General features: G+C 58.8%; 2 protein-coding genes across 3 annotated transcripts; both read right to left on the bottom strand.

Annotated features, from left to right (window-relative positions):
• Positions 1-2,013: 2,013 nt before the first annotated feature.
• Positions 2,014-9,368, bottom strand: ARHGDIA (Rho GDP dissociation inhibitor alpha). Of its 2 annotated transcripts, none has more exons than XM_056506262.1 (6): positions 9,213-9,368; positions 5,235-5,444; positions 4,804-4,887; positions 4,298-4,374; positions 4,060-4,123; positions 2,014-3,676 (listed from the first exon to the last, which is right to left on the bottom strand). In XM_056506262.1, exons 2-6 carry the CDS (start codon positions 5,422-5,424, stop codon positions 3,477-3,479), a joined length of 615 nt encoding a protein of 204 aa, XP_056362237.1. In that variant the 5' UTR covers positions 5,425-5,444; positions 9,213-9,368; the 3' UTR covers positions 2,014-3,476. The 2 variants fall into 2 exon arrangements, with proteins under 2 accessions (XP_056362237.1, XP_056362238.1); XM_056506263.1 differs by lacking the exon at positions 9,213-9,368 and adding an exon at positions 8,702-9,028.
• Positions 9,369-9,594: 226 nt separating this feature from the next.
• ALYREF (Aly/REF export factor) lies at positions 9,595-13,014 on the bottom strand. The gene is made up of 6 exons (XM_056506258.1): positions 12,751-13,014; positions 12,455-12,586; positions 11,093-11,240; positions 10,912-10,975; positions 10,615-10,792; positions 9,595-9,871 (listed from the first exon to the last, which is right to left on the bottom strand). Exons 1-6 carry the CDS (start codon positions 12,976-12,978, stop codon positions 9,857-9,859), a joined length of 765 nt encoding a protein of 254 aa, XP_056362233.1. The 5' UTR covers positions 12,979-13,014; the 3' UTR covers positions 9,595-9,856.
• Between the last annotated feature and the right edge of the window lie 14 nt (positions 13,015-13,028).

Here is a 13,028-nt window from a genome sequence, read left to right as displayed (position 1 = left end):
ACCGCCCGGCGCTCGGAGCCGCTCCGGCAGCTACTCGGGGTCGCGGCGGTAGCGCTGCCCCCCGACCCTGTGTGTCTGTCCCCCGAGTTGGGCACCGGCTCGGCTGCGGCTTAGGACGGCCCCGTTTCGCTTTGCTGCAAGCTCCGCAGTCACGGAGATGGGCCGGCGAGCTCAGGAGCCGCGGGGCCTCTCGGCACACGCGCCCTCCCGGAGGAGGCTCCGGCAGCTCCCGCGGCAGGCTCCGCGCTGCCGGCCGCGCTGCTCTTTGCTCTGGGCGAGGGACCGCGCCCTGCGCCGGAGCAGCGGGGAGCTCACCGGGTCCCCGTGGAGAATCCGAGTGCCCCAGGCACTGCTGCCCCTGCCGGAGCTGCGGCCCCTGCTAAACCTGCTTTTGTCAGGCCCGGGGAGAGTTCAGCGAGGTTTTGGAAGGCAAAGCTGAGTGCACGGTGAGGGCACAGCGGCCGCCCAGGGCCGGGCAGATACGGGCACGCTGGTTTGGTAGGGAGGGAATCAGCAGCTGCATTAGTCCAGGCCGCCTCGGAGCCTCTCTGGTTCCACGGCTGGAAGCCTTTGCCTTGTTCTGCCGGAGCGCCCTGCAGCCATATCTCTTCTAAAAGGCCGACCTTGCCCCGGGGTACTCTGCATGAGCACTCTTGCTCTGACTTGGCTGCTGCACTCACAGAGCAGAGTGTCAGAGGGAGCTGCTGCAGCATTGGAAAAGGGGAACGGCCTGGGCTGCTCTTGCACAATTTTTGGCCGAGGTTCTTAAAGTGCATCACCTGGAAGGGGCTGAGGCTTTACTTTGGGAATCACAATTCATGCAAATGATCTGTCCCACCCAGCCTGTGACTGGAGCCACCCATACTCAAGTGCACTCATGGCATGCAGCAGGCAGAAGAGCCCAGCTGTCACCCTGTAGGAGGAAGATGTGCCAGAGAAGAGAGGCAGAGAATCCGCAGAGTTGGTGCATAGCACAGCTGTCCTGCCCCTCCAGGCCTCTTACCACGGCAAAACGATCTAATAGAAGCCTCGACACCCTGGGTGTGGAAACTCTTGCCCAGGGGTTGCATCAGCTGGGTGCTCATCTGAGCCTGCCCACACAGTGGCTGTTGGGGGCCAGCACAGGGGAGCCTTTGTTCCCGCTATCAGGCACATCTGGGCTCTATCTAACTGACACACTGAGAGCCAGGCCTGTTCCCTGCTCCAATCCCCACAATTCCCCCCCAGGCTGTGCAGAGGCTGGGGGTCGCAGCTGGGCACTGCTCTCCATAGCAAACAGCACGAGTGACACGTGCCTGCCGGAGAGGGCACTGGCCACATGCCAGCTCCCACCTGGCCCAGACTGTTGCCTTCAGCCCTTGTCCTTTCCAATTCCCATCATCTTCTTTAGCAGTTTTTCAAGGCCCGAGGAAGGGGCCTGTGCTGTGAGCTCTAAATACAAGAGGGAGCCTAGGGAGTTCTCAGCTGCCTTCGTGAGTCTTCGACAGGGAGCAGAGCCAAGCCCCCGCCTCCAGGTTCTCTCACACCATGCATTCTGTAAAGAGCTTTTCACAGCTACACTTTCCTTATCCTTAACACAAACACGCCACATGCTCTGTAAACATCCGCAGCCTCTTATCATGCTGCCTCTCCTGGACTGAGTTCTCTGATTGCCTCTCTCATTCCTGTGACTGCACAGGAATTTCCCTTTGTGTGTGCAGCTAGAGCAATCCTGCTGTGGGTTCACAGCCTGCCTGCTCCTCTGCTGGCAAGAGACCCCCCCTTGGAAATCCCCGTTTTCACTGCCCCACACACTCCCACCCCTCACAGTGAGGGCAGCAGAACAGGGCAAACAGCAAGGGACAGATCCTGCTCACATATTGCCATGGGGCCTCTCCTCCTCTGGCAAGGGCTGTCTCAGATCCCATTTCACATTCTAGGAAGCCCAGAGATCCTGGTCTTCTCCCACCATAGGTGTTTGCAGAAATCCCATTCAGCTACTTCATGCTGAAGATCCAGGATGGACAGTACACAGTCAGTTCAAAGATTTTATTTAACTGTCATAAAAGGAGAAGCAGACGATGATTCCAAACCTGTTAACCTGGGTCTAGGACTTACAGACAAAACGCACCAAATCAAATTAACAAAAAAATCTCTAGGGCAGGGCGAGGGGAGTTAGAGGCAAAGACGTAGCTACGAGAAAGCCACATGTACTTGGTCCCAGTTCTAACCTCGGTGTGGTAGATCCAAATTGGAGGGCTGCAGAGGTGGCACATGCCTGCCCAGCCCAGTCTTGCAGGGGGCTCCTAGGGCTTCTTTGCCCCAAGAGCCACAGCTGTGCAGCCAAGGTGGGGCTGGCATGCTGCGGGTCTGCGGCAGGCACGGGGGCCGAGTGTCAAGGCAATAACTACTGACAGGCCAGGCACAGATTTTAAAGGCAGAACAAATACATAAGGCATTAACCGCTTCGGAACACTTGTCCATCGCAAGCTCTTTGTTGATCGCATCAGGAGCAGCTGCAGAGACAGACTCTTCCATCCTCAGCCCAAAACAGCCAGGAGGGCAGGTGCTGTCCTGGAATTTCAGTGCTTTGCAGCTCCCTGGGCTGCAGTGAGAAGTGCGAGGTGATGGCAGCACTGGTGACCCCTGCACCGCCCTGCCCTTCAGCCCCTGTGCCACAGGGCACTCAGAGAGCTCGGGGCTCTGCGCAGGCAAGGCTGGGCTGCAGCCAGGCCAGGGCTCGGGGTGCCAGGAAGGACGGCCAGGCGTCACCCAGGATGTCACACCCTCTCCCCTCTGGAGATGTCCTGTCTCAGGTGAGGAACAGACCAGCAGCGAAGTGGGAAGTTGTGAATCTTTCCTAATAACACATGAGGGGCGTGACCAAGCTGAGCCCATGCCAAGAGATGGGGAGGGCAGGTGGCGTTTAAAAAGTGTAACAGAGGCAGGACCCCCTCCCTAGAGGATACATGTTACACATTTAAGGCATCATGGTTACAGGGAACATCCACAAATGAAGCTGCCCAGGACACTGACGGGGCGGAAAGGGCAGGCAGACAACACTTGAGCCAATAAACTGATTTGACAGCTGCCTGGCACCAAAATTCTTCAGCTACTTGGAGGCAGTAGCTACCCTGAGCTGTGCGCAGGAAAGCCAAGCACAGGATCCTAACAGGGGCTCCTCCCCTTTGGCACCTCCTGGATAAAGGAAGGTGGGAAGCAAGAAAGGGCCTGGCAAGGGAGTGGGCACTCCCCTCAGTGCTGGGGCAGCACAGCCCCAGGACGGGCAGCTGGAGACCAGATGCAGACAGCATGGTTTGGTCAATGCACTCAGCAATTCTCTGGGGAGGGGGCACATAAAAAACTGAGCTCTCTGGTCAAATGATAATAGGGGTGACAGGTAAGAGGGTTCCAATGTCAGCACTTTGGTACAGGGGGGGAATTCTACGGTAGCCACTGTCTGATTCACGCTCTCTGGGGTTTGGCCTCAGGAAGGGCTAGTCCTTCCAATCCTTCTTGATGGTCAGGTTCCACTCCCAGGACAGGTGGTCAGTCTTATCATCATCTGTGAACTTGGATTTGATGTTGTAGCTGCCCCGGGCCAGCATGCCCTTTGGGGCCTCTTCCATGGGGGTCAGAAACTCGTACTCCTCTGCTCGGGGGCCATAGCTCCCAACCATGTATTCGGTCTTGTCAACTAAAAAGACAAAAAGAAGTGTATGGAGGCTGATCAAGAGCCTCCCCTGCATCCGGAGCAAGGCTAAAGAGCAGCTGTAACAATAGGAATGTCACCCAGTTCAGAGGTCCCTTCCCCCCAGGAACGGGCCCCTCCTGCGGGGAGTGACCAGCTGGCAATGCTGTCAGCTGTGACCTGCTTCCTGCCAAGCTCAGGGGGAAATGTGCTCAGGATCACAATGCTGTGCAGCCAGGACCATGGGCTGCCCCAGCACTGCAGGCCCAGGGGCACTGAGGACTGTCCTCTCCTGTGAGGAGCTGCTGAGCAGCCTCTGTCACAGCAGCACAATGAGCAGGAAGCCCTCACTCACACAGAGCAGCACCAAGGCACAGAGAAGCACTTACTTTTGACACCTTTCCGAAATGTGTGCTGGATGTACTTCAATCCTGACACAATCTCCCTGTTTACCTGCAGAGAGAGGAGCAGGGACTGAGCAGGACATCTCCACTCACACTGCCCACCCCACCTTGCAGGAAGAGCCCACTCCTTCAGCACAGCCCCACTTTCAGGGCACAGGCCCTCCCCAAGCTGGGACCAGCAGTCTGGTGTTCCATGCATTCCATTTCCAGATCGGATCCTTACCCTAAAGGAGATTTTTATCCGGTACTCCACGCCCTCCTTCAGCACAAACGCTTGCTTCTTGTAGCTTTCCAGATCACCTACAGAGACGGGAGAGGGTTGCTCAGAGCTCCTTTGTGCTGTGCTGTGCTCTGGGGTCAATGTCTGTGGCACGCTGCAGGAGCAGGGAATGGCCCCAGCTGCAGGGCCCTCTATGCTGCTAGAGCCAGGCAAGCAATGCCCTGCAACGGGACACTGCAGCACAACCATGCAATTAATTCCAGACTGTTTCTTTGCAGATCTTTGCCCCAAGGCTGTCACCATTTCAAAACTGCCATGAATGTCACCGTGCAGGCTGGAAGAATCTGCCTGCCCTATTTGGCCCCTCACACCTCAAAACACCAAGTGTCACAGAACTGCTGCTGGGCTCCAGGAACAGAACCTGCTGGGGCCCAAGCACTGTGCTCTGCCTCCAGCACTTCTGACACAGGAAAGCTCACCCACCTTGCTGGAATTCCCTCCCAGCTCACCTGTCAGGTCCAGTTCCAGGGGGCCTGGAGCTGTAGCACAGACCAAGGTCAGTTTGGTCACCACCACATTTGGAGCATTGGGATCTAGAAACAAGAGAAGAAGCTGTTAAAAACTCATCCCCAACACTGGCCAAACACAGCTCTTTTTCCTTCCAGGAAACTTCTTGAAAGAGTAAGAAAAGCAGCAAAAACAGCCTGCAACTCTGTAAGGCCAGGGCTTCCATTGCAATGGGCCCAGCCTTCCCCCACGAAGGCAGAGTGCCACCCCCATCCTTCAGCCCCGAGCCCAAGGCTGCAGGCCAGCAATGGGCATGGGGGAGCACAGGCACAGCCTCGTGCTCTGGGCCATGCTCCTGCCCAAACACAGAGCTGGGAGAACAGCTCCAGGGGGGAGCAGAGGCCAGAAGGGACCGACACAGGCCAGGGCTCACCTGCACTCACGGTGACGGCGCCCAGCAGCGCCTCCTTGTACTTGCGCAGGCTCTCGTCGTCCTTGTCCAGCTCCTGGATCTCCTGGATGCTCTTCTGGGCAGGTGGCTTATAGTTGACAGAGTGTTCATCCTCCTCGTTCTCAGCTGCAATCTGGGCCAGCTGCTCTGCCGTGGGCTCCTGCTCCGCCATCCTCGCACACGTGACCCACCCTGCAGTGGGGAGGAGAGGTGTGATGCCCTGACACCAGAACTGCTCTGCTGGGACTCCACAGGCTCCACTCCCACTGGGACCTTTCACACTGCCCCTTGGGAGGCACAGCCCTGCCAAGGGCCCCTGCAGAACCTTCCAGAGGCCAGGTCTCATCTTCAGCACACAGCGGCCCAGGCAAGAGTGAGAAAAAATGCAACCTCAGGGCTTTACTTGTAATGTAAATACCCCAAAGCCATAGGGAAGATATTCTCCTCCACAAGACCAATCAGGTGAGGCTTTCAACTGGAATAAACTAGAGCCCAGAATAAACCCAGTTCTGCTCTCAACAGGATTCCAGCTAAGAATAGGCCTCTGTCTCACCACTGGCATGAATGCCAGGAACCTCTGCTGGGATCTGGTGATTACGTTTTGTTAACTCAATCAGGCCAGTGCTTTGTGCCAGGTGCCTTGGCAGAGTGGGATGAGACCCCTGGCTCAGCCCTTAGCAAGGATCTGTGGCACACACAACCAGGAAAACAGGCAATGAAGCAAACAAGATGTGGAGACTAGCTGCTCCCATCTGCCAGGACTCTGCCCAGGAAATGCCTAGCTGCACCAAGGGCTGGGCAAAGGTGATGCCAACACTCCATTAAAATCCCCAGTAAAAGCCAATGACACATTCAGGAATTCTTAGGGCTCCACAGGGCATGTTTTCTGAAAGGTTATCCTACGGCAAATATCAACTTGGACTCTCTAAGGACTCAGAACACTCTAGCACAGCTTTGGAAAGACACTGGGAATAACAGGACACCATGGGGTTGTACCAGGGCTCTGGCCTTGTGTGGCACAAACATCTGTGCCAGAAGCTTTTCCTGCTGTACCTGCACAGCACAGAAAACAGCTGGCCCTTCCACATGGCATCCTCCAAAATCCTCACACTGAATGATGTGGAAATTTGTCTTCAAAAGGACATTTAGTCTCATGTCACAGATGAACACCTGATGAGATTTCATGCCAGTGTCTCCATATGAAATCCAGTTCCTTGCCTCTCCCAAACAGCTGCCAGACTTGAGAACTCCCAGAAGCACTGAGCAAACGCTCACTCACACACCCTGCACTGCTCCATCTCCTCATGCATCCTGCCCAATCCCCTCCCCACATCCCTCCCATGGTCCACACTTCGTTCTAACTCTCACACCTTGCTCTGAGGATATCTGCAGCTTCCAGGAGAAGAAGTGACAGAATTTCAGATTTACAGAATCAAAGTCCCAAACTTGTGGTGACACCCAAATTCTGTGACTGAGCCTTGTGTGAGAGCACACTAATCACACACACAGCAGAGGATCCACTAGCATCCACACACCCATCTCTAACAGTGGTGGGTACACTTCTGTGCACGAGCATCCACAGGCGCCCTCCACCTTCCAGTTTTCAGACCAAGCAGAGACAAAACCTCTCACAGACAGCCGGATCAGTGGCCACCAGGAGCCCTCTGCTCCAGCACCTGGAGCTGTTGGAGCCAGGGCTCTGTGAACAACAGCACTAGTCCCAGCGCAGCTCCCATGGCTGGGAGACAGCTGCACTGACTGGGAACAGCCATGGCATTCACAGCCCTGACTGCCAGCAGCTGCTCACTGCCGAGATCCAGAGTTCTCTCCTGGGCAGTTTGGAAATGCACTGGTTTGGTGTCAGCATAGACCTGCCACTCCTCGACAGCTGCCCTCCTGGTGTAACATGTGCAGGGACAGTTTTCTCCCATGTATCACTAGTCCCATCTCCACCAGATCCATGAGGAATCCCTCCCACAAACTGGTATTTAGCAACAACCACAACACACAGAGCACAGAAGAAAGCTCAAACCAACCAAAAACCCAAATCCACAGCTCTTTGGTCACATTCCTGTGTTCCAGCCTTACTTCTGCAATCCAGAGCTAAAGAACCATGACACTAACACATGACACTCCAACCCTCTCAGGATTTCTGAGGTGACAGGAGCCCCAGGGGACCAGAATCAGCATGATTCCAGTCAGCACTACAGGCCAGGCTGGGCTTGGCTCTGGGGAAGCAGCCCTCACCTTCCCTATCAGCTTACCCACACATCCTGGGTATCCCACTGCTGCACGGAACAGCACAGCTCCCCAGGAACTGCCATGGCTGCAGGAATGGACCCCAGCCTGTGCTGGTGGCAGAGTACAGGAGGGCTCCTGGATCTTCATGAACAGACCCTGGCTCCCTGCAGATCCTCACAATCATAGCAGCCTGTAGAAGGCAGCAGGAGGCTGAAATCCCACCTGGGAATTCGCACTCTGCCTTCACTGCTCCCTCAAACCAGCAGTTTCTTCCGGATTCTCAGCATGTTTTGTGCAGGACACAGCAGCCACCGCGTGAGCCCCACCTCCTGCCAGGAGAAGCAATAGCAGGAATGTCCCTGCTCGTGTGCACGCCGACAGCGGGAACCACTGACTCCCGGAATCCCCATCCCAGGGCACCAGCGAAGCCAGCATTAGTCAGAGTATCTTCAGATGAGCTAATCAGCTTCCGACATCCAGCGGCCTCAGCGCAGCCGTGGACGCGGCAGTGCCAGTTCCAGCAGTCCCCACCCTTCCTTCTTCCCGCGCAGTGAAAGCTGCACAGCCGCCCGCAGAACTCGGCTGGAATGTCACCCAGCAGTACGTGCTTCTACAGGACGGCCCAGCCCGGCCTGGCCGCTCCACACGGACAGCGCCGATGGCTCAGGGCAGCACAGGGCAGTGGGACACCAGCAGCACCGGAGGGACAGGAGCCCAAGCGGCGCTTCCAGAGGCGCTGCCAGGGCGTATCCAGGTAGCGCTGCTGCATCAGTTATTTTGTAAGAACATTCTCGCCCCACCCGATCCCCTCAGCTGTCTCACAGCCCCAGGAAGGAAGGACTCGGGGAACAGGAGGACACGCTGCTGCCCAGTGGGGACTCGGCAGTCTGACCATGGAAGACTTTCCTTCTTTTTGCTCTGACATATCCCGGACCTGCCATTCACCTACAGGGTGAACTGTGCAGAGTCAAGCTGAAGGCTCACAAACTCCAGAAGCATAAAGGCTGCTGGCAGTGCTGCACCAGAGATGCAAGCCAGCACCGCGGGTACCTGGAGCCACGACTGTGACCCACCCGTGTGTGTCAGCAGCCGAACCCACAGCAGTGAAACTGTCCCCACAGCGCAGTCATGGAATAACATCCTCCACACTGGAAGAATGCTCGGACAACCGGAGCAACAGAACAAGCGCAGTCGGGGGCTTTTCTCACCACAAACAAACGACGGTCTCAGCTCAGATCGGCTCTCGGGAAAGCACCGCTGCTCCCGGTGGAGTCACGGCGGGATGGGAGCGCAGGAATCGCGGCTCCTGTGCAGAGCCCCCGCCGGGGCTCGGGGTGGAAGGGCCGTGTCTGGACACGGAGCAGCCCGGCTCTGGCACAGAGTCTCCCAGTTCCTCATTCCGGACCGAGCGGCCATTAATGGACAACCCGTGTGCGCCAGCGGCACCGAGACCCCGGGCCCGGCGAACCCCCCGCCGCCCCTCGGGCCGAGCACCGCCGAAACCGCCCCAGCCCCCGGGAACACGGGACCGCCCCGGGACGGCCCCCGCGGGGGCGGCGGCTCCCCCGGCCTTGGGAAGGTCGCGCAAGGGCACCGGGGCCCCGCGCCCGACCCTCGGCCGCGCCCGGCCCCTCCCGCGGCGCGGAGCCAGCGCGGCGCGCCCGGCCCGGCCCCTCCCGCTACCCTCACCCTCGCCCCCGCCCGCCTCTCCCGCCGTACCGGGCTCGCTCGCTCCGCGCTGCGCTGCCAACGCCACGGATCCGCCCAGGCCCCGCGCGCCCCCGCACTTCCGGGACACGCCCGGCACTTCCCGTTACTCGCCGCCGCGCCGCCGCCGCGCTTCCGGCCGCGGAGCGCGCGCTGATTGGCCCGGGGCGCGCGCGGGCGGGGCGGGACCCACCGGATGGGCGGGGGCGAGGCGGAGCGGGGCGGGAGCGGCAGGGCGGGGCACGGAGGGACCGGGACCCGGAGAGCGGTCCGGGACCGGGAGCGAGAGCAGCGGGGCGGGACAGGATGGGACCGGGACCGGCACAGAGCATCACGGTACGTGTGGGAGCGGGACGCGGCACGGGGCCCAGCGCGGCAAGGCAGCAGCCACAGCTCTAGACATGGTTCTATTTTATTACGGCAAAGGTGAAAAAGCCACCTTGGCCCAACAGGCAACCAGAAAAATTTATCCCAAAAATAACTCGGTACAAAACAGGTCTGCTGAGAATTAAAAAAAACCTTTACAGGAGTTAAAACCTATCCCAGAACATAAAAGTAAAACACATCCCATCCTCGGTAGTAGTAGCCACAGCCGCAGCCCCTGCCGGGAGTGTGGAGCAAGACTGGAGTCCTTCCCTGCGCCCACTGCTGCCGCTTTAGCTGGTGTCCATCTGGAAGAGAGGGGAGGAACTGTCATCGCACGTCTTGCAGCAGCCCTGGCACCCTGCAGCACCCCCTGTGCCCAAGCCTGCCCAATCTTTGCAGGCCAGGCCCTGGTGACCCCCCAGCGCTGGGGACAGGGACAGGCAGGTCCAAGTCAGAGCACAGCAGAGCACACCCCTACACTGCCCCAAGGCTTCTTCTAGAATCCAGCTCATCTCACTTCTTCATGCTCTTGCCCTGACCTATCCCAGTCCTGAACCACCATCTCTGCTGTTCTGGTGTCCTTGTGGCCTCAGCTTTGCTGGGATCCTGACCCAGCCATGGCACAGGCTGAGCAAGTTCCAGGTACAGCTGCAACCCGCCCATGGCTCCCCAGGCTGGGGCTCATTTCTGCCACCAACATTACATCCTTCCCCCAGCAGCACACCACACAGTTCTTCCACATGAGATTTTCCTTTCTGTTTTCCCATTCCTACAACCTATCAGGTCTGTGAGTTTTGTTCTGCAGCTGCTGCTCACACTGGCTGTTCCAGCTATGGAGCCTGGCGAGAGCAGAGGCTGTTCCTCAGCCATCAGGAACAGGTGGCAAAGTGCTCTGGAAAGCAAAGCTGAGGCCCAAGCCAAGGCACAACTCAGCTTCAGAGACTGCTTCAGGAGACTGCTTCAATCCAAGGACCTGGAAAATGCGTTCCCTCTTCTGCCAGCTCCAGGATGAGATGCCCTGGGGAGCCTGTTTCCACGCAGCACTTACCCTGGCATTGTAAGCATCCAGCTGTGCATCTAGTTCTTCTGCAGAGAGCTGCTGTTTGGAAGTTCTTCCAGCTCCTCTGCCTCTCCCTCTGTTACCGCCACGAGTGCCTCGCCTGTTGCCTCCACCTCCAAATCCCCCCGAGACCCCACGGTTTCTGGTCATGCCACCTCTGTTTACACTGTAAGTTTTAAAAGCAAATGTTTTAGTGCCTTCAGTGAACCCAAACAGGACCCATGTCCCCCACCAGGAAGGGGTCTGCACCTTCCTACCCCACTGCTCGGGCAGGGGTTCCCTCACCTCTGTGCTGGTCTCCGCTGCGTGTCGATCTGTGACGTCACCAGCTGGATGTTCATGGGGCGCCCTGAGGGGAGGGAGAGCAGCCTTGAGTCTGCAGGACACGCACATGGGGAGGGACTCTGATGTGCAGGGTGCTGCACTCCAGCTGGGCATGCAGCTGTGGAGATGGGCCCGCACTCACCGTCCAATGGCACCCCGTTGTACTGCTTCATGGCCTTCAGCGCGTCCGCCTTCCTCTCGAAATGCACGTCCGCCGTCCCTAGGCTGCGGCCAGACCTGTCATAGTGCACAGCTGCCTTCTTCAAGGTACCAAACTCTGCAAACAGCTCCTGAGAATGGCAGGGAAAGCAGCATGCCCATCAGTGGATGCACTGCCTCAGAGGACACAAAGAGCAATGCTGCACAGCTCCTTCGTGACCAGAGCGCCTTTGGCCTCCTGCACCACATAAAGAGGCATGAGCACAGGAACAAAACCAATCCCACATCTGAGGCAACACTAAATTATGGGGCTGAGGACCAAAGCCATTGAGTCAGCCCTGCTGCTGAACAAACCCCAATGGGGGCTTGTGCAGCAGCAGGAAGGAGAGTCCTGGCTGCACACAAGGGCTGGGGCCAAGTTTTACACACTGCGGCCTCAGTGCAACAAACGAACTTATTTAAATCCAATCTGAACTTACACGAGGAAAAGAAGTGGTGTGCAGCACACTACCCAGTGAGTAGGTGACCTGACAGAGCTCCTTTCCAATTCCCCATGTGCAGCCAGATTGGTGTGTGGAGAGGCTGGAATGAATGAACCAGTGAGGAAAGTCTGACAGCAGTGGTTTGGTTTTCCCTGATGAGGACATGAGGCCAGGGTGAAGGCAACACTCAGTGGTGCAGGATCCCCTGCCAGGGACACACGTGGCATTCAATTCCCGCACAGCTCACAACACACTCATGACCCTGTGACACCCCTCCTGCGTGGGAGCCCCCTCAGCCTCCAGCCCTGAGGCAGATGCACTAAGCACCCAACTACAGGCACTGTGGGCACTGACCAGCCCAAACAGGGCATGGCCACGACAGGTGGAGGGCAGGACACCAAGGCAGCAGCGCAGGAAAGTTGTTCCCATGACTTATAACTACCTGGTTACACTGATGGGTAGATCCTTGGGAACCCCTTGACACCCAACAGAACGTGATGTGACAAAGCACCAGAGCCCACGGCACGTTAGGGATAGCTACAGCTGTGCAGAGCAGGAGCTCACAGAGTTCACAGCGAGTTCTCCAATCACAGTGTGACCCAGCAGAGTCACAGCATCGTTCCCGTGCCCCGTGCACCACGGCAGTCACAAAGCGCCAATAAAACTAATTTTCCAACCCCCTCGAGACCACCAGGATCGCGGCAAAGCAGGCACACGCAGTACAAACGCCATCATTAGGGATTCACAAGGGAATCCTCGGCCCCGAGCCCAAGCCGGAGTAGGGCCGGCGGCTTTCCGCGGGCACCCGACCTGGCGCAATGAATGAGGCCGCTGCTGCCCCGCGGCGCCTCACCGAGCCCCACCTGGATGTCCGCATCCGAAACGCCGAAGTCCAAGTTGGAGACGAGCAGTTTTCCGCCGGTCTCCACGCCGGCCCCCGCCCCGAAGCCGCTGTCGAACAGGTCGTGCTGCCACTTTTCGGGGAGCTGCTTCGGCTGCAATGAGACCCGCACCTCGCTGACCGGCGCCGGGGCCTCGCAGCCCGCGGCCGCGCCGGGAGCGGACAAAGGGCCGCCCGCGCCCGCCTTCCCGCCGCGCGCGGACCCGCCACCCGCCCGCCGCGCCGCCGCAGCCCAAGTGCCGCCTGCCCGCTCCATACCCGGCTGTAGGGCGCGGGCCGGTTCCTGCCGCCGCCCCGGGCCATCACCGGCCGGTTCCGCACGGGGCCGCCGCCCGCGCGCCCGCCGCCCACGCCGCCCCGGCCGGGCCCGCCCCCGCGTGCGGTGCCGCCCCGGCCCCGGCCGCCCCGGCCGCCCCGGCTGGCCCCGCGCTGGCTCCGGTTCAGCTTAATGATGTCGTCGAGGGACATGTCCATCTTGTCGGCCATGATGGCGGCACCGCTCCCTCCCGCACTTCCGGCCGCGCTGCGGCCGCGCC

This window comes from Oenanthe melanoleuca, chromosome 18 (assembly GCF_029582105.1).
Source record: "Oenanthe melanoleuca isolate GR-GAL-2019-014 chromosome 18, OMel1.0, whole genome shotgun sequence".
NCBI classification, from domain to species: Eukaryota; Metazoa; Chordata; class Aves; order Passeriformes; family Muscicapidae; genus Oenanthe; species Oenanthe melanoleuca.
This window is presented reverse-complemented; position numbering and strand designations above follow the sequence as displayed.